The 20,657-nt window shown below is 42.1% G+C and overlaps 1 protein-coding gene across 2 annotated transcripts in view; it reads left to right on the top strand.

Moving 5' to 3' along the window:
- LOC124554168 (transcription initiation factor TFIID subunit 10-like) overlaps nt 1–20,092 on the top strand; it is a 103,041-nt gene extending 82,949 nt beyond the window's left edge. For both annotated transcript variants that reach the window (XM_047128239.1, XM_047128240.1), the window contains exons 5-6: nt 13,808–14,013; nt 19,465–20,092. In XM_047128239.1, the coding sequence (XP_046984195.1) occupies nt 13,808–14,009 (202 nt within the window). In that variant the 3' untranslated portion in view covers nt 14,010–14,013; nt 19,465–20,092. The remainder of the gene's footprint in view (nt 1–13,807; nt 14,014–19,464) is intronic.
- The last annotated feature ends 565 nt before the right edge of the window (nt 20,093–20,657 follow it).

Below are 20,657 nucleotides of genomic sequence, written 5' to 3'. Positions count from 1 at the left end.
AACTAGGGATACTAACTACAGCTTCCCAATATATTTATTCCTTAATGAAATTTGTCATTAAAAATATATCACTTTTTCAAACCAACAGCTCAATTCATGGAATCAATACTAGAAATAAGAATAATCTTCACAAGGATTTAAAGTCACTTAGTCTTGTACAAAAAGGTGTGCATTATTCAGGAACACACATTTTCAATAACTTGCCAGCAGCCATAAAAAGCTTAACAACCAATGAAATTCAGTTTAAGAGAAGCCTAAAGGATTTATTGGTGGCCAACTCCTTCTACTCCATTGATGAATTTCTGAGGAAAACCAACTGATTTGTATATAAGTACAACATAACTTCTGCACAATTTCAGTGCAGTAATGTGTTCACTGAAAATTTGTGTGTGTGTGTGTGTGTGTGTGTGTGTGTGTGTGTGTGTGTGTGTGTAAGTATAATCTAACTTCTGCACCATTTCAGTGCAGTAATGTGTTCATTGTAAATAAGTATTACAGTAGTTGTATTACATGTTTCTTACCTTATAAATAAATATAAAACTTTTTTATTTTAAATTCAGTGCAATAGTATTTGTAAAATGACTCTTAGTGTTCATTAAAAAATGACGATCATTCCACTTGGGACCTGTGGAATGGTACATTAGCTTATTTGTTTTAGTTTAAATATTTGTCATGTATTGTTGTTTTTCTGACATGTTCCACATCCTGGAGGACCTCCTCACTACGGATCAATTGGAATGAAAGTAAATCTAATCTAATCTAATCTAAACTGTGGTACTGACTGTCTCAGCACGGCTGAACTACAGACAACATGAGCAGTGTACCTTCTTCTTGGTGGAATGACTGGAACTGATCAGCTGTTGGACTCCTTCCATCTAATAGGTGCTGCTGATGCATCTCTAAACAGTTATAGGGGCTGTGTCTGTGATACAATATCCACAGTCAACGTCTCTCTTCAGGAGTTCTGGGAACTGGGGTGATGCAAAACTTTTTTTGATATGCGTATATCAATCTGTTCATTCTTTCTAGAATTTTGTTTTTCAAACCGCTCTTACTCGGTAAAGGGTATTTTCCACAGAAGGATACAATTCTTCCCCCCCCCCCCCCCCCCCCCTTTTCCCGCTTCCCCCTCCTCCAACTGTATTTGTCAGATGTATCTGTAAATTGTGTACAGAATACTGCAGCTCATCTCTGAAGGTGCTAAAAGAGCTAAATCATGTGCAAAAAGTAAAGGATGTAGCTTTGTGTTTCTGTTGATTTGAATGAAGCTGTACAGCATTTGTCTCCACCCTTGGATGAGTTTATTCATGTAAGTAATAAACAAGAGTGGTGAAAGTGCACATCCCTGTTGTACTGCTGCAGGTATTCGTCTGCACTCTGATAATTTGCTCTCTTTCTCGACATAGATTAAACTAGTTCTGTAAATTTTGTATACATTATCGATAAGTTCTTCAGGAATGTGATCATCTGCCAGAGCCTGATGTCTATCAGATGATCTGCTAGGATAGAAACAAAAAATACCCAAAATAAAGGCAAAGTGAACATCCTCAGTCATCAGTGAAATCAAAATCTGCCACTGGCTAACACACACTGTCACGTCGTTCGCCGCAGTGCACTGTGACAGATTCGCACCCCCCCCTCGGCTTGAGCCTGTCCCACTCTTTCATGACAGACCTCCCTTAGGTCATCCGCTATACACATTATTTGATTATACTAGGTGTGAGAGAAAACTAATGACTGATTTTTTATCCCCCAGAGTTTATATTTCTTTCAAACAGTAATATTGTCCTCTTCAAAGTATTTCCCTTCAGAAGCTATATACTGGTAGAGTCGTTTTTTCCCGGTCTTGGTCTGAAAGACTTAAACTGATAGGCCCTTTAACATGTCAATCACATTCTTTTGAATTTTCTGTAGAGTCCCAAAATTACATCGTTTTAAGACATTTTCAATATCGGAAAAAGAAAAAAAGTCACAAGGCTTGAGATCAGGTGAATAGGGGGACTGTGGAACAATGTAAATGCCTTTTGAGGTGAAAAATACAGCAACTGAAGTGGCCTTGTGACGTGGGGCATTGTCTGCGATGTCCGATCACACTCAATTCTCCCTTTTTCTGAGCCTTTTGATGACATCTTTGTAAAACATTTCATTGACAGTTTCATCTGGAGGAACAAATTTTTTATGCACGATACCGCTATTGTCAAAAAAGCAAATCATCTTCCCCCCCCTCAGATTTGCTCATTCGAGCTTTTTTCAGTTGAAGAGGTGTCTCAGTGTGCCACTCCTCACTTTCCTGCTTTGTCTCAGAATTGTACTCAGAAGTCCAGGATTCATCACCTATGATCAAGTGACTGAACCATTTGTGTTGTAACCTCCATGTTAAATTGTTACAAGCTTAGTCAGCCATTGTCGTAATTTTGAAATGAGAGTTATTATGAAGATCAGGTAATAAGTATTTCGCGTGAAGCACCGTTTTGACATGGGCAAAGGCCAATTGTGGAAACTAAGCAACTGAATGTTATAAGTAAAGTTATTAAAGACTACAACTGACTGACTGCACAAAATAAGAGAGCACACACAGTTGCGAGTGAGTGGTACAAAATAAGAATGATATTATGAAGGAAATGGGTCGTAAGTATAGTTACATTGGTACACACTCAATGTGTGCGAACGTACGATTGGGATAGAGGCACGTACATTGTAAGTACTATCATTTCCTGTGGCCTGGGTTGAAAAGAATTGTGGTAAAAATGCACTTATTTGTCTGGGATAGAAAATAATCGGACTTCGTAATTAAATGGAAAGAAAGATTCCAAGTTCTGAATGTCACGCCAAATATATTGAAATTGATATTGGTGGCCACAAAGGGAAAGAGATGAACACGTTCACATGGTGAAGGTGTCGCCTCCATCTAAATTCTCCATATAAAATTAAAATAATAATAACCTTCCAGAGTTACAGCAGCTGGAATCCATGGTATCGTAAATCAGAAAGTCATTCTGTTTCATAAGCAGCTTTCATTGTATAACACAATTTCTTAAAATTACAGTGCACGTCTTATCACCAGGACATGAGAACAATGAAAGGTAACTAATACTAAACTAATAAACAAATAGTGTAAAGCTTCTTTTGTCAGTCAGTGTTTAATACTTTTCAGGCGGATCTTTGGTATGAGGGTTGAATAATTATCTATACATTTATCAATAAGAAAGATTATTAAGTTCCTTTACAGTAGTTATTAGCACTCCACTTAACGAGATCGATGCACACGTTTCTCCAGCTGACCTGCTTAGTTGCGAGGTTTTTTGGCACCATTGTGGCACAAATCTTTCTTCAGTCAAAATTTGATGCATGAAGAGTTCTTTTAATGGGGCAGCCACAGTTGTTAAAATTCATTTTCAGACATGAAGGAAACTGCAGGACATATTCATAATCCTCCAGTTTCGGAACAGTTGCAGTTCCATCATCTGTTATAAGCTGCAGCAGTAAAAATATTCTGTTACACACGGAAGGGAGGAGTTCCTCAAGTCATTTTTCATACCAAAAAATTTTGGTAGTAGATTAAGGAACCATGAAATCTTCAAAAACGACCCCCCTCCTATCCCAGAGTGGATTGTACTGAGTGCGATAAAAGCCAGAAATTGAAATTTTAAGGAGTCTTCATTCCCATCCTCTTTATAAAATTAATAAACCAACAAACCTGCAAGCAGTTATTTATACATTATCCAGGCAGATTAAGATGTCCATGTAACATAATATTTTTCCTTGTTTTTTAAATGTACATGTCTTCTTCTCCATTAATGTTGTGATTGTTCCATCTTTTTTCAGCTGTTATTCCCAACTCTTTCACTTTAAACAATTCACCACTGCCGTGTTTGTTACATACCACACATGTTCTTGGGGCGTGTGCGGCTTCAATACTCATGGCTAGTATTTATTGTTACACAGTTTTCCTGTTTGTGTTTCTGGTCACACAGCATGAGAGAATGGCTGTTATGGAATTTTTGCAGGCAATTCCACGCAGTATGTTAACCACCCGTCCCCAATTTTTATAGCATTTTATATGTTTCATTAGTTTGGAAACTTTTAGTGTGTGGTTATGACGGCTGTTTGCTCCCCGTTCATTTTAGGTCTCTTTTACTTTTTTGACACGGAACTTTGTAAGTAACATCCTGTTCTCTGTCTTTTAATTTGTTTTAATTTTGAAATTTGAGATCCATAGTTCCGTATGTAATATTTCAGACTTGATGTTACCTTCCCTTTTGCACGTAACAGAGTATTTTTACTACTGCAGTTTACAAACTTAACTGTTCCGAAACTGGCCGTGTACCAAATAAAAGATGGAGATTAAGCAGTTGTCCTGCGGTTTTCTTCCTTTTTCAGAACAAAATTTGGTGTACAGCGAAACTGTTTACCTGGTCACCCGTCATTCTTATTTTTAAACATCAGTTTCATCTCACTAGGGCACGTATACATTTATCGGTTTCATCGGTTTGTGAAGGTGAAGATCTCCCCAAACAGGGTTCACCTTTAACATGTTCTCGGCCTTCCACAAATGATTTGTGCCTGTGAAAAATTCTCCTCTTGATAAGGAATGTTCCCCGTAGGCCAGTTGCAACTTTTCAAAGATCACAGTTGGGAATACCCAAGTTTACTGCAAAACTTGAAGGCATAACATTGCTCTAAATTGCACTATTCGATTTTCGTAACACACAACAAAAACACAACTTCACTTATGGTGTTCTCAAAAAGCACGTGATGGCTGTACAGAGCAGAAACTCCAACTGAGCATTTGGAAGGGTTGAACACACAGGTCTACATCTGTAGAAGAGTACAAGATTTCTCATAGGGCTGTCAGTCTCATTACTTTTCTCACACACCTCGTACACAGGTGCAAACAAAAGGAGTAAGTAGAGGACAATGAAATGTGCAAGTAATCCTTGTAAATATGAGTCTGCAAACCAATGGTTTGTCCACTACAGTGTATGCCTAAGTGAAGTCACGCCATGTTACTATACTGCTAATGTCTAAGGCTACTTTTCTTTTCAAACATTGCAAGTGGGGCATAAATTACAAAGGGAAAAACTGTGCTCATTGATTCATCATCATTTCAGGTTCTTAAGTACTGATAAATTGTGTTTCAGCAACTAGTGTCTCCGATTGCTCACCTAAACTGTGGCATCCTAGGCCCATGGACTTGAAACTGTTAGAATTTTTGAGTGGGTACATTAAAAGCTTCCGGTGTATTCTGACACTGGTGACGGTCTCGACGAACTCTGGGAAACATTTGTGGACGGTTGTCAGTTCATTGGGAACACAACTGGGATTTTTTGAACGTGCACGGGCATTGACAAGAGCCACGTAGGACACTTGTCGTAATGTTCAAATAACTTACCGGAGTACAGCCGGGTGACATCTTCGGTAACTGCTGATATTTTGACAGGTGTGCACCCTGTCATTTTTGAGGCACATATGCATTTGTCAACTGTCTGCATTCTTGTAAGTTATTTGAAAATTGTATATACCGGGAGAAACTTGGGTTTCACATTTTTGTAGTGTCTCTGTCCTCGAGTGCACATCCGAATGTTCAGGGATTCCTTTATAAGTTTTTCCTGTACTCATTACTGACGACACACTCGACCCACCAGGTTCACCGAGGGCACTGATGCGCTGCTTCCCAGACTCGGGTAGGCACGCTGGCTCTGGTTCGAATCCACCTGGCAGATTGACGACGATGGTCAGTGTGCCAGCCAGCCCACATGTAGTTTTTAGGCGGTCTTCCACATCCCCCTAGGTGAATACCAGGCTGGTCCCCACGTCCCGCCTCAGTTGCACGGCTCGCAGACATGGATTACACTAGTTGCAGACAGTTAGGATACACTAATTCTGTCCCAGAGGGTACAAGGTGGTGACAGGAAGGGCATCCGGCCGCCCCTTAAACTAACCTCGCCAAATCTGTTTAACCATGCAGACCCTGCGAACTGTGGGAAAAGGCACCAGCAATAGATAGATAGACTACTGATGACACACTGTGCCAAGGTATGTCCTGCAAAGCAGAATCGAAACGAGATTCGAGAAAAAATTGCGAGAGGAGCAGTGAGCCTTCGCACCTGGAAGGTCAACTGTTGACCTAGTATTTGCAGTGAGGTAACTCCGGGGGAACCAATGTTATTTTGGGGAAGATCCGCTGATGACTTTTTTCGATACAGAAAAGACATTCGATAGCATCTGTAGAAGAAAGGTCTCGGAAGCAGTAGAAGAGGAGGAGTGGAAAAAGAGACAACAAGCATTGTGGAAGAGATGAACTGTGGAAGCCTGAGTTGTGTGAAAGTGGGAAATGTAATGACAATCTGGTCCTAGGAAACAAGTGGTGTGAAACAGAGCAACCTCTTGTCTCCTCTCTTCATCATAGTGGTCTCAGATGTGGTGATGACTAAGGTGCCAGAAAAACTGGAGAAGAGGAAATGAAAGCAGTGGTGTTCACAGATGACTTCATGATCTGGGGAAACAGGTGGGAGGAGATTCAGGAACAGCAGGATGCTCAGGAAGAAACTGAGAGACAGTACAGAATGAAAATTGGTGCAAACAAATTTGAGATCGTGGCTGCAACTAGAAAGAAGGAAAGACCAACTAGTGGAATGAGGATTGGAGAAGGTGGGAAGTGCCAAGTACTTGGGAAGTGTGGTAGAGGGAAATGGAAGAAATGAGAGAGAGATGAGTGAATGTGGCAGACATTCAGAAACATTCCTGTGAAGTGTTGTTCTTTTTGAACAAAGACATCCCACACGAAGGCATAGACGTAATACATAGAAGTTACTACATCACAGTACTGTCCTGTGCATCTGAAATGTAGGAAATCAATGCAAGCATATTATAGGGATATGAAATGTAGTTCCTCAGAAGTACGAGGCGTGTTTTTTAAGTAAGTACCGTTTTGAAATTAAAAAAAGATATGCTAAGATATCTCAGTAATTTTATTTTTACATAAAAGCCTGTACCTTAATCTACTTTTCTACATAATTTCTGTCAATATTGAGGCACTTGTCATAATGTTGTACCAGTTTTTGAATACCCTCCTCATAGAAGTCTGCCGCCTGACTTGCTAACCACTGCGTCACCACTGTTTTGAATTCATCATCGTCTTGAAGATGCTGACCGCCCAGGTGTTTCTTCAAGTGCAGGAACAGATGGTAGTCACTGGGCGCAAGAATGGGGCTGTACGGAGGATGATCTAGAGTTTCCCATCGAAAAGGTGTGATGAGATCTTTGGTCTGATTCGCCACATGGGGACGGGCATTGTCTTGCAGCAAAACGATGCCCTTGCTCAACTTCCGTGGACTGTTGCTTCGATTCTGGTGTGACGTAGGCCACCCGTGTGTCATCAGCCGTAAAATTTTGTCTTAAGAAATCATCACCGTCATCGTGGTACCGCTCAAGGAACATCAATGCACTGTGTAAACGTTTGGTTTTGTGCACATCTGTCAACATTTTCGGTACCCAACGTGCGCCCAATTTTCGGTAATTTGAGTGCTCGGTGACAATGCCGTACAAAACACTACGGGAAACATTAGGAAAGTCATTCCGCAAGGAGGAAATCTTAAAGCGTCTCTTTTCTCTCGCCTTATTGTCCACTTTCTGCACCGTACTTTCATTAACGACCAAAGGACGCCCACTCTGTTGTTCGTCATGCACATTTGTGGGGCCATCTTTAAATCCTCTCCCCCACTTTCTTACCGTTTCATCACTCATAATGTTTTCTCCGTAAACTGCACAGATCTCACGACGGATATCGATCGCTTTTAGGTCTTAAGCACTAAGAAATCTTATAACAGCCCATACTTCACAGTTAGCGGGACTCGAGATTATCGGAGGCATCTTAAACACTCAGTACACACCGTAAACAAGAATTAGACTGTAATGGCGTCAGTGCGTAGATTAAGGTACAGGCTTTCATGTAAAAATAAAATTACTGAGATATCTTAGCACGCCTTTTTTTAAATTTCAAAATGGTACTTACTTAAAAAACACACCTCGTAGTATAGGAGTAAGAAAGAAAGAGAGGATGAGGAACGAAAGGATAAGGGAAATACTGCAAGAGGAACCCCTTGCAGGGTGGGATAGAAACATCAAGGCTAAGATGGTATGGGCACTGGAAGAGAATGGAATACAAGATGATTCCCAAGAAGATAAACGAAATGGAGATGCGGAGGAAATGACAGAGGGAAGGACCCGAGGGTAGATGGCGGAAAGGTGTGGAGGAGAGTGTTGGAAAAAGAGACAAGCACTGGAACAAACAGGACTAGATGGTGAGGATTATGTTCCAGACAGACCCAGCGTGTGGCTAGAAACTGTTCAGGATGGTGGTGATGATGGTGTTGGTGTACTCATTCATAATATGTCAAGTCAGGGAACCTGTTGGTTTCTGGACCTCTGTTTATTAGAATTGTTTGTGTATATCATTGTTCTCTACTCACACCATTCATTTGTACCTATACTAGTCAGACACACTGCTTATTCCTCCCACCTCTCAGTTTTCCCTTCTTTGCATAGTCCATGCTCGCCATTGAGCTCTTGATATTCATACAGGTGCCTATCTTTTATAGGATTTTTCCGAAACTGCTATTGTTTGTTGACTTATTATTTCACATAAATCCACCAGGACTACTTTCCATTACCTTATGTTTATTTATGTGTGTTCCACCACAATAATATTAAAAGGACAGGTTGGTGCTCACTATATGACAGAAATGTTGAGTTGCAGATAGGCACAACAAAAAAGACTGCTAAACACGTAAGCTTTCGTCCAGAAGGTCTTCTTCCAAAATACACACACACACACACACACACACACACACACGTGACCACTGTCTCTGGGGCTGGCGGGGCGATTATTGTGTTCTGTACTAGTTAGCTCTGCAGGAGGACATTGCCCCAAAGCATAGGTTTGTTTTCATACTTGTTTATGTGGCTAATGACCACAGACACTTGCTGTGAGTTACATGTGGATTGTCTTTGGTGTGGAATATTTTAAAATGTGGCATGTGGATCTTAACATTCTGTGCACTACTACAGTGTGTCTTCACAAAGTTGTAACATCTCCTGTGCAAGACGTGAAGTGATGCTTTATTATATTAGTGCATATTATGTCTTACACCTTTTTTTTGTCAATGGTATGAAGACTTTCACCAAAGTTTTTGTCAGCTGCAGAGGCGACTTGCATTGTTTGGAACAACGTTAAGTTCAGTATTGAGGTAAAGGTGTAGCTTACCGACCAGGTCTGTACGTCTCTACGTAATAAGTTGTGTAGAAATGTCTGCTTTAGTCTCCAAGCTGTAACTGTTGAGTCTGATACACTGTTATTAAAAGACGTGCACAGCACTGTAGTATCTGGTTTTCATTTCTCTTCACATTTTGTAGCAAACAGTTTAATTTGATGGTGATGAGATTTGTAAGCTGTAGGACATCTGTATCATTGCACAGGGTCAGTAAGCCAAACTTGATGTAGATATTCATGTTTTGCCTAATGGGCGTGGACTAACTAAATACGCAGTAACTGTACTGACTGAATACCAACTGCAAAATAACTGAAAATTACACAATGTTTATGTATTGAATATTCACCTCTGACTGACTTGTGCTCTGTGTGTGGTACCTATTTATATGTACATGTATTACAGAAAATTGCAAATTGGTAAAATGCTAAGCTAATCCATTTCAGATATCAACAGAAAATACAAGAAAATTAGTAGGAACAAAGATACAATAGGCAGTAAAGTAAGTGTGTTGAACTATGTGCTGCATAATTAGAAAATGGGAAATTTATCAGTACTGTTTTACAGGAGATCTGTGTAATGTACACAGGGATTCCTAAAGTTCGTCAAAGAGCTTTTGAACTGAAATCTTTCACCTTGGGTACTTAACAAACTAATAAGATATTTTAGTGAAAGAATACAGTTTTGGAAGAGGAAGAATCAAGATTGCAAAACTAGGGCACTGGATTCTAGAAAAAATTACTTTTTAAGATTCGAATATTGTGGAATCCAAAAATTTTGAATATGAATAACATTTCAAAAATTAAATTGCAGAAAAAGTAAGATGTTTGTTGAAAAAGGAGTATGAGAGCTCGTAAGTCAGCTAAGCCAATCTTGAAACAAACAATTTTTTATCATCGGTATGTTTTTATGTTCATATTGTTCGCACATATAGCTAATCACGAATATTTCGTCACATAAAATATTTTCACATCAGATGTACTCAGATGTATTAGGCAGTCATTAAATTATACTGCAAATAATAAAGTCTAATTAAATACTGCTTGAAAAAGAAATTAGTTATTTTGTGTAACTACCGTATATGTACTATAGCGGGAAACATTCCACATGGGAAAAATATATCTAAAAACAAAGATGAAGTGACTTACCAAACGAAAGTGCTGGCAGGTCGATAGACACACAAACAAACACAAACATACACACAAAATTCAAGCTTTAGCAACAAACGGTTGCTTCATCAGGAAAGAGGGAAGGAGAGGGAAAGACGAAAGGAAGTGGGTTTTAAGGGAGAGGGTAAGGAGTCATTCCAATCCCGGGAGCGGAAAGACTTACTTTAGGGGGAAAAAAAGGACAGGTATACACTCGCGCACACACACACATATCCATCCACACGTATACAGACACAAGTAGACATTTGTAAAGGCAAAGAGTTTCGGCAGAGATGTCAGTCGAGGCAGAAGTACAGTGGCAAAGATGTTGTTGAAAGACAGGTGAGGTATGAGAGACGGCAACTTGAAATTAGCGGAGGTTGAGGCCTGGCGGATAACGAGAAGAGAGGATATACTGAAGGGGTAGTTCCCATCTCCGGAGTTCTGACAGGTTGGTGTTAGTGGGAAGTATCCAGATAACCCGGAAGGTGTAACAGTGTGCCTAGATGTGCTGGCCGTGCGAGGCATGTTTAGCCACAGAGTGATCCTCATTACCGACAAACACTGTCTGCCTGTGTCCGTTCATGCGAATGGACAGTTTGTTGCTGGTCATTCCCACATAGAATGCGTCACAGTGTAGGCAGGTCAGTTGGTAAATCACGTGGGTGCTTTCACTCGTGGCTCTGCCTTTGATCGTGTACACCTTCCGGGTTACAGGACTGGAGTAGGTGGTGGTGGGAGGGTGCACGGGACAGGTTTTACACAGGGGGCGGTTACAAGGGTAGGAGCCAGAGGGTAGGGAAGGTGGTTTGGGGATTTCATAGGGATGAACTAAGAGGTTACGAAGGTTAGGTGGATGGCGGAAAGACACTCTTGGTGGAGTGGGGAGGATTTCATGAAGGATGGATCTCATTTCAGGGCAGGATTTGAGGAAGTCATATCCCTGGTGGAGAACCACATTCAGAGTCTGATCCAGTCCCGGAAAGTATCCTGTCACAAGTGGGGCACTTTTGTGGTTCTTCTGTGGGAGGTTCTGAGTTTGAGGAGATGAGGAAATGGCTCTGGTTATTTGCTTCTGCACCAGGTCAGGAGGGTAGTTGCGGGATGCGAAAGCTGTTTTCAGGTTGTCAGTGTAATGGTTCGGGGATTCCGGACTGGAGCAGATTCGTTTGCCATGAAGACCTAGGCTGTAGGGAAGGGACCGTTTGATGTGGAATGGGTGGCAGCTGTCATAATTGAGGTACTGTTGCTTGTTGGTGGGTTTTATGTGGACGGACATGTGAAGCTGGCCATTGGACAGGTGGAGGTCAACGTCAAGGAAAGTGGCATGGGATTTGGAGTAGGACCAGGTGAATCTGATGGAACCAAAAGAGTTGAGGTTGGAGAGGAAAGTCTGGAGTTCTTCTTCACTGTGAGTCCAGATCATGAAGATGTCATCAATAAATCTGTACCAAACTTTGGGTTGGCAGGCCTGGGTAACCAAGAAGGCTTCCTCTAAGTGACCCATGAATAGGTTGGCGTACTAGGGGGCCATCCTGGTATCCGTGGCTGTTCCCTTTAATTGTTGGTATGTCTGGCCTTCGAAAGTGAAGAAGTTGTGGGTCAGGATGAAGCTGGCTAAGGTACTGAGAAAAGAGGTTTTTGGTAGGGTGGCAGGTGATCGGTGTGAAAGGAAGTGCTCCATCACAGCGAGGCCCTGGACGTGCGGAATATTTGTGTATAAGGAAGTGGCATCAATGGTTACAAGGATGGTTTCCGGGAGTAACAGACTGGGTAAGGATTCCAGGTGTTCGAGAAAGTGGTTGGTGTCTTTGATGAAGGATGGGAGACTGCATGTAATGGGTTAAAGGTGTTGATCTACGTAGGCAGAGATGCGTTCTGTGGGGGCTTGGTAACCAGCTGCAATGGGACGACCGGGATGATTGGGTTTGTGAATTTTAGGAAGAAGGTAGAAGGTAGGGGTGCGGGGTGTTGGTGGGGTCAGGAGGTTGATGGAGTCAGGTGAAAGGTTTTGTAGGGGTCTAAGGTTCTGAGGATTCCTTGAAGCTCCGCCTGGACATCAGGAATGGGATTACCTTGGAAAACTTTGTATGTAGTGTTGTCTGAAAGCTGACACAGTCCCTCAGCCACATACTCCCGACGATCAAGTACCATGGTCGTGGAACCCTTGTCCGCCGGAAGAATGACGATGGATCGGTCAGCCTTCAGATCACGGATAGCCTGGGCTTCAGCAGTGGTGATGTTGGGAGTAGGATTAAGGTTTTTTAAGAAGGATTGAGAGGCAAGGCTGGAAGTGAGAAATTCCTGGAAAGTTTGGAGAGGGTGATTTTGAGGAAGAGGAGGTGGGTCCCGCTTTGACGGAGGATGGAACTGTTCCAGGCAGGGTTCAATTTGGATAGTGTCTTGGGGAGTTGGATCATTAGGAGTAGGAGTAGGATCATTTTTCTTCGTGGCAAAGTGATACTTCCAGCAGAGAGTACGGGTGTAGGACAGTAAATCTTTGACAAGGGCTGTTTGGTTGAAAGGTTAACTACTGAATTGGGATGTTGTGGTTCCAGAATGTGTTGATTAGAATTTTGAGGTTTTGGGGGGAGTGGAGCTGGAAGTGGGAGATTGAGTAGATCGGAGAGACTGGGTCTGTGTGGAATGAGAGGAGGTTGAGGTTTGCTGGAAAGGTTGTGAAGGATGAGTGAGTTGCCTTTCCGGAGGTGGGAAACCAGGAGATTGGATAGTTTTTTGAGGTGGAGGGTGGCATGCTGTTCTAATTTGCGGTTGGCCTCTAGGAGGATGCTCTGAACAGCCGGTGTGGATGTGGGAGAGGAAAGATTGAGGACTTTTATTAAGGATAGGAGTTGACGGGTGTGTTCGTTGGCTGAGTTGATGTGTAGATGAAGGATTAGGTGGTTGAGGGCAATGGATTGTTCAGTTTGGAACTGGTATAGGGACTGATGGAAAGAAGAGTTACAGCCAGAGATGGGAACTTTAAGTGTGAGGCCTTTGGGGGTAATGCCAAATGTCAGACAAGCCTGAGAAAATAAAATATGGGAGTGTAATTTGGCTAGGGCGAAGGCATGTTTGCGGAGGGAATGTAAATAAAACTTAATGGGGTTGTTGTGGGGGTGTTGTGAGGGTGACATGGTATAGAAGGTGGAAAGTGTAACATGAGGCTGAAATGAAAATGAAAATAAAAGTATATGGGGAGAGATAAAGGTGAACTAGAAAGCAACTGGAGATCTGGTGTGAAAAAAGGCGAAAAAGTGTTGGTTATAGCTGGGCTATGTTGATCCTGTGGTGAACTTGGGTTGGTAGACAACGATGTGCACAAAGGTTAGATGGTAACAAGTAGGATAGCCCCTCCTCACACGGCTACAGAGGACTGTGTGTTTGCAGAGTGCGGCTGATTTCGCTGGCAGCCCAGAAGTTCATCTCGGATGTGGCCAACGACGCCCTGCAGCACTGCAAGACGCGCTCTTCCGCACAGAACACCAAGGCGCGCCTCAAGGATCGACGCTACACGCTCACACTGGAGGACCTGACGCCCGCCCTCGCAGAATATGGCATCGTCGTGCGGAAACCTCCCTACTACGTCTGAGCGTGTAAGTTCCTCTCCCTTCGTAATGTTGAGGTAAATGTGTCGTAGCGACTTTCGTGGCACGTGTGGCTGGCAGACAGATGACGTGACCTGACGGGGCAGGTCAGTTACGGCACGGGACGCCCGAGTGTTCTGGGTTGAACAATTTTTGTCTTCTCTCCCCACTCATTTTCTTTGTCCATTTGCCTGCTTTGGAAGATTGTGTGTGGATCTTCTTTGTTAATCTGTCTCCCTCCATTACCTCTGGATGTTCGTAGAGTGTAACACACCTCTTCCTGACCTCATTTGTTCTTTTAGAGCAGATCGAATATATTCCCTCATTTGGTCTCGAAACATAATTATCATTTTTGTTCTCGATTGGACCTAATACTTTTCGCAATATTTTTCCTTCTTTCTTTTCTAAATCTTCTATTGCTGTTTTGCATTGAGATAAGAGCAGTGTTTGTGACCCACACAGGACTTGGGATTTTAGAACTGCATTATAATGCCTTAATTTAACATCTTTAGACAAAAATTTTTTGTTGTACAGATTTGTCACTTTCCTGTATGCTCTCTTTGTTTTTTTCAGTTATGATTTTTTTATTCATTTTATTTATTTATTAATTTTTTCTAAATGGCAAATTGGTCATTTAGGATCACACTAGAGCTTCAGTTTGCCCTCTTAGTTCATAGTTTCCTCTGTTTATACTACTCCATACGATACCTGTTGACGTGAAACACTTCATAACTTTGTATTTTGAGGGCTTCCAGGTTGTTGGGTGTCTCGAGGTATTATTGAGGTTCCTGAGTCTATGTCGTGGTGGTCTTCTTGTTACAGAGGTAATCAAATATTTGTTTGGATAGTGTTTATTATTTTTGACCATTCCGTACAGATGTCAAATAAATAACAGCCTTCTTTTCCTAGCAGTCTCAGAGATCCTCTCCGCATTTGGAGCGGGTTTTTTTTTTTAAAAAAAAAAGGGTTTATGTAGCTGCTGGCTCACTAATTGTAGTTGAAGCTCACTCAGAACACTTTGCGAGATATGTCACCCTACGTAGTATCTGACATATTTACCTTTTTCTTTTAATCCAGTCATCGTAGTTGGTTCTCTTTTAGGCACCTTGGTAATCAGCACCTTTGAAATCCCTTGTGTAGCTGAGGAAAGGCTTTACTTCTTCACATTTTGAAGCTGTTATTGGAGCAAAAGAAGACAACTTCTACTCATATCACAAAAAGCACCTCCACTACTTTCCTTTTACAGACATATATTTCCTTGAATGGTTGTGCAGAATGTTAGGGTCACATGTGGATTAGAGTAGAATACAACTTTTCATACTACATATGTATCGAAGGCTCAACATGACAAGATTACCGTATACTTTATTTGTCACAAAACCATCTTGTCTTTTGTTTTCATTCTTGGAGAGTGTGGTTGCTTCTTGATGATCAAGCAACTGTCAAGCCACAATTCCAATAAGTAAAACGCTCCACCCACAGCAGGTGAAGCCATTTACTTGTCTCCACACCTTGCCGTTTTCTCATATTCCACACCTCCCATTTAATGTCTGCACATACAAAAACAAACACCTGTGCACAACATACATTCCGTGACTTACTCCCTACTTTGTCACGATCATCTTGTCCGCCCCCGGTTGCTGAGTGGTCGGCGCGACAGAATGTCAATCGTAAGGGCCGGGGGTCAATTCTCGGCTGGGTCGGAGATTTTCTCCACTAAGGGACTGGGTGTCGTGTCGTCCTAATCAGTATCGTTTCATCCCCGTCGACGCTCGAGTCACCGAAGTGGCGTCAGATCGAAAGACTCGCACCCAGCAAACGGTCTACCCGACGGGAGGCCCTAGTCACATGACATTTATATTTTACGATCATCTTTCCTTGTACTACACAAGGAGTGTGATATATCATTAGTCTGAATGGTGTGTAACACTTCACATTGCTGCTCTGAAGTTTCCAGCTGGTCTCAATCTGGATTACAGCCATGATTTTTTGTCATTCTCCTTGCTGGATTCACCAATTTCTCTAGCTCATTCATCGAGAGCTGTTTCCTGGCACACAGGCATTCTGTTTTGACCACAGTATTACAACATTTTAGTTTGGCATTCCAGGAGATGAACTTTTAGCTGTAAAAGTTTTTACTTGGCCCGTATGCGCCCTCCAGTTCTAAGATTGAGTTCACTACAGCAACTTTTTCAAGTCTGCTTTCTTGCACAGTCTCACCAAGGTACTCGACTACACTTCTCTAATCACATTAATGAGACCACCTGTCAAGATCCTGAATAACCACTTTTTGCAGTTGGAGACGTGCAGGAAGAGAATCAGTGAAGTTCTGGAAGGTACCGACAGACGTGTGGAGTCGTGCCGACTCAGTGCCTTGCCCAACTCTGCCAGGTTTCTCGGTTGACGATAAGTCGCACGAACAGCCCGGTCGAGATGGTCCCACAGATTTTTGACTGTGTTAAAATCTGGGAGTACAGTAAACTTGTCCCGGTGCTCTTCAAACCACACATGTATTCCGTGAGCTGTGTAACATGCTGCATCGTCCTGCTGGCAGATGTCATCGTGCCAATGAAACACAAGCTGCAGGAGGCGGTGGACACGGTCCCGAGGATTCATGCTACTTACGTTCATCCATTTTGCTCTCCAGCATGATGAGACCGCCCAGTTAATGGTTCAGAAAAAGTCCCCAGACCGTAATGCTCCCTCCTCCGGCCCGAAGCCTTCTGACGATCTAAAGGCATCTGTCCGATTGAGCATAAAATGTGATCCGACTGAAAAGGCCACCTGCGTTCACCAAGTGGACAGGCAGTTGCAGTATTGCTATGCCAATTCCAGGCTTCAGTTGGCCTGTTGTGGAGGCCCATACTGCACACAGACATTCATTGAGACAGATAGTAACTCCTCAGTTCATCTGGCCTCTTTCAGCAGCTCAACAGTTGCAAGTCTGTTCACTCGCACAGCTATCGACAGCTGTCGTTCAGTCCTATCATCTGTGGCCTGTGGTGCACCACAATTTCCTCAGTGCCGGTTTTGGATAGCGTCATTCTGCCATCCGCAGTAGATACTGAGGTGACAAAAGTCATGGGATACCTCCTAATATTGTATCAGACCTCCTTATGCCCAGCGTATTGCAGCAGTTCGACACGGCACGGTCTCGGCAAGTTGTCGGAAGCCCCCTGCAGAAGTATTAAGTCGTGGTTTAACGTAGGTTCAGTCCAGGGGGATGGCGGGATGAAAGGATGTGTTGGAGTTAAACCACCTCACTCCCATTTACTCTTCAGTCTTCTCCTCTTTCCCTTTCCTCTTTAGCCATTCACACATCTTTTCATCCTACATAGTTGTGTTTATCTTTATACTATATACCTCTTTACTTCTGTATGCATCCTCTTTGGTTTGAAGCTGGCACAGTACTTACAGTAGAATATCTTTGGCTTCCCTCTGACAACCATGCCTCCACCCTTGCTACCCTCCCTGTTTTCCTCTCCCTGTTGCTTCATAACCTGGGTTGTGAGTAACTGAATCTACTTTCCCTTCTTCCCTTTCTTTCCCCTCTCTCCTCCCTGATGAAGGAACATTTGTTCCGAAAGCTAGGAACGTAAATTTTCGGTTCTGTTTTTGTGTATCTATCGGCTGTGCTGAGTTGAGGTAAGTACTGGCCAGCCCCTCTATCTCTTTGTTAGTATTTGTTTCACATATTTATATGAGTTTAAGTAGTGTGTAAGTATAGGGACTGATGACCTCAGCAGTTTGGTCTGTTAGGAATTCACACACACACACACACACACACACACACACACACACATTATTTATACTTGTAAATAATTGTTGTGATTACTAGAAATAAAGTATGGATTAACAAATACTAAAAAAAAGTACTTGTTTAAGTCAAATATGAAAATGTTTTATGTGGGGTCAAAATGACCACTTTCCACCATTTTAGGAACGTCTGCCAGCGGCGTACATAGCGCAACCCGAAAACAGTAGCGAACCTCCACCTCGTTGCACTCGCCGGACAGTGTGTCCGAGGCGTTCGGCCTGACCGGTTTGCCTCCAAACACGTCTCCGACGATTTTCTGGTCGAAGGCATATGCGACACTCGTTGGTGAAAAGAACGTGATGCCAATCCTGGGCAGTCCATTTGGCGTGTTGTTGGGCCCACCTGTACCGCGCTACAGGGTGTCACGGTTGCAAAGGTGGACCTCGCCACAGACGTCAGGAGTGAAGTTGGGCATCATGCAGCCTATTGAGCACAGTTTGAGTAGTAACACGTCCTGTGGATGTCTGAACATCGTCACTTTGGTTCACTCCGAGATGCCTGTACACTTCCCTTGTTTAGAATCCTTCCTGGCACAAAGTAACAATGCGGATGCGATCCAACCGCAGTATTGACCGTCTAGGCACGGTTGAACTACAGACAGCACGAACTGTGTATTCCTTCCCGGTGTTATGACTGAAACTGAACGGCTGTCAGGCCCCCTCCCTCTAATAGGCACTGTAATGGTTGTTTACATCTTTTGGTGGGATTAGTGACATCTCTGAACAGTCTAAGGGACTGTGTCTGTGATACAATATCCACAGTCCACGTCTATCTTCCCGAGTTCTGGGAACCGGGTTGATGCAACACTTTTTTTGATGTGTGTGTTATAGTTACTTACCTAATGAATTTTAGTCTGACTATACAGCATAATAAAGATGATTTTAATAAAAGAATATCGTTTCAGGGCTGGTCTGTGATTGAACGCTTTTTGTGTATACTACTCAGATAATCTAATTCCTACCACCCCCCCCCCCCCCCCCCGCATCCCCCCGCCCCACATGGGGTAATCTGAGATCTGTTGCTCTAGCAGAATGAACAATAATACCAATAATACGGGTCTTTTACAAATTGTACCAACACTGTGTGACACATCTGAAGTGGGAGGTCATTCACATATTTCAGGAGCAGAGGTGGACTTAAAATTGAACCTTGTGGGGCTCCATTTCTGACTTAAGATTTTCTCGCCTTGTTTTAATTACTGAGCAACTCTTGTTTGCATTCTTCTTGCCAAGTATGGTTTGACCCAGTTGTTTGCTATAGCTTTTCCAAGATAGTATCACAATCAGTACATAAATGCTTTGTAAAGATCACAAAATATCGACATGTGAAATTTGTGACGTGAAAAGCTTGTAATATCTGGTGATTACAGCAAACATTGTGGCTGTCAACAGCTGGAGCATGTGGATTACTGCAAAAATATTATGTTTTTGAATGCTTTATTTTGATCACCATCTGCATGCTATTCCTATATTTTGCTAATGATAATTCATAGAAGTTAACAGTTACGACAATGTACAGAATCTCCTTTTAACTGAGCTGTGACTAAAAGATTGACAGTGATCAGGTGTCAGTAAAGTTATCTTTTTTGGTAACTGAGTTTGCTCAGCAAATGCTGAGCTTTAATGTAAATTTGTGCTGTGCAGGAAGAAGACCTCGGGGACTGCAATGGAAGGTGGCCTTCTGCGGTCGTCGGGTGCATTCCGGTGAAGAGCTTTGTGGCTTCTCTTGTCCTTCTCTGCAGTACCACAATTCTCAGATCACCTTCTGTGACAGCTGTGCGCAGGTCAAGCGAGTACTGCTGCTTGCTGCTATGGAAGATTTTGTGGCGAGTTTGAAGTACTTTTGTTGGGAATGCCTTTTATTGCATCATTTCGTTGACAACATTTATTCAGTTAATGTGAACTGCCTGTAGGATGCTGCGTGTGCAGTTGCGATGAGCTAAATTACGTTAGAAGGCTGTGTGGATTAAACAGAAAAATGCCGAGCAAAATGGACATTACTACATTAAATTGATTATGTATTATATTCAGAGTGATGAGAACTGCGGCATGTGGTCGAGTAAGTGGTGTTATTTTAAATTATAATGATGTCTCACGTTAAGTATATCACCGTCGAGTTGTCCTGTGTAATGTGTGGCAAACCTTTTATTTTCCACACGAGTAACCGCTTTCTTGATTCTGTGCAGTCATTCGTGGACATCTGCTCTTCTGTATTATGCTAAAAGAAGGAGGAAAATTAAAGGAAATAAAGAAAAAAACTTTATTACCATTCCTATTTTTAAAAAAATAGTGTGTCATATAATAACACAACATGTGCTTTATCCTTACTCCAACCTGTTATCTGGCACTAAGAATTCAAATGTTATTTTGAAATATCATTCTGTCTCCACTGTTTTATGATTCAGAAGACTTGAGCTTAATTTGAGTTTTGACATTTTTGTCATTTATATCAAGGATTATAATGTATTTAATAAATTGAATTAAAACCATTTTTAGAAGTTCTTCCCACTGCCTGCCTTCCTATCATATTACTTAGTGTTTTGTCCCTCTTCTTCAAGATCCACGTCTGTATCTTGAAGTTAGCCACACAAATGTGCCCACGCCATAAGCTTGTTTATGATAAACCACCACGTGCTCATGTCAAGAGGTAAGTATAATAAGTAAATGTGAGCATATTTTCTAAAACAAGTGACAGATGCTTTTCAGAGCAAGATTAAGTAAAATCACAGAGCATAAGCCATGAAACATTGCGCAAATGCTGTAGTTAAAGAAGTACTGAAACTGTAAACATTTGACTAGCTACGTAGTTGAAGAGTAAACGTAACGACTAGTCAAGT

This window comes from Schistocerca americana, chromosome 11, assembly GCF_021461395.2.
Source record: "Schistocerca americana isolate TAMUIC-IGC-003095 chromosome 11, iqSchAmer2.1, whole genome shotgun sequence".
In the NCBI taxonomy this organism is placed as follows: domain Eukaryota; kingdom Metazoa; phylum Arthropoda; class Insecta; order Orthoptera; family Acrididae; genus Schistocerca; species Schistocerca americana.
The sequence above is the reverse complement of the archived record's forward strand: the minus strand, read 5'-3'. Positions and strand labels throughout refer to the sequence as shown.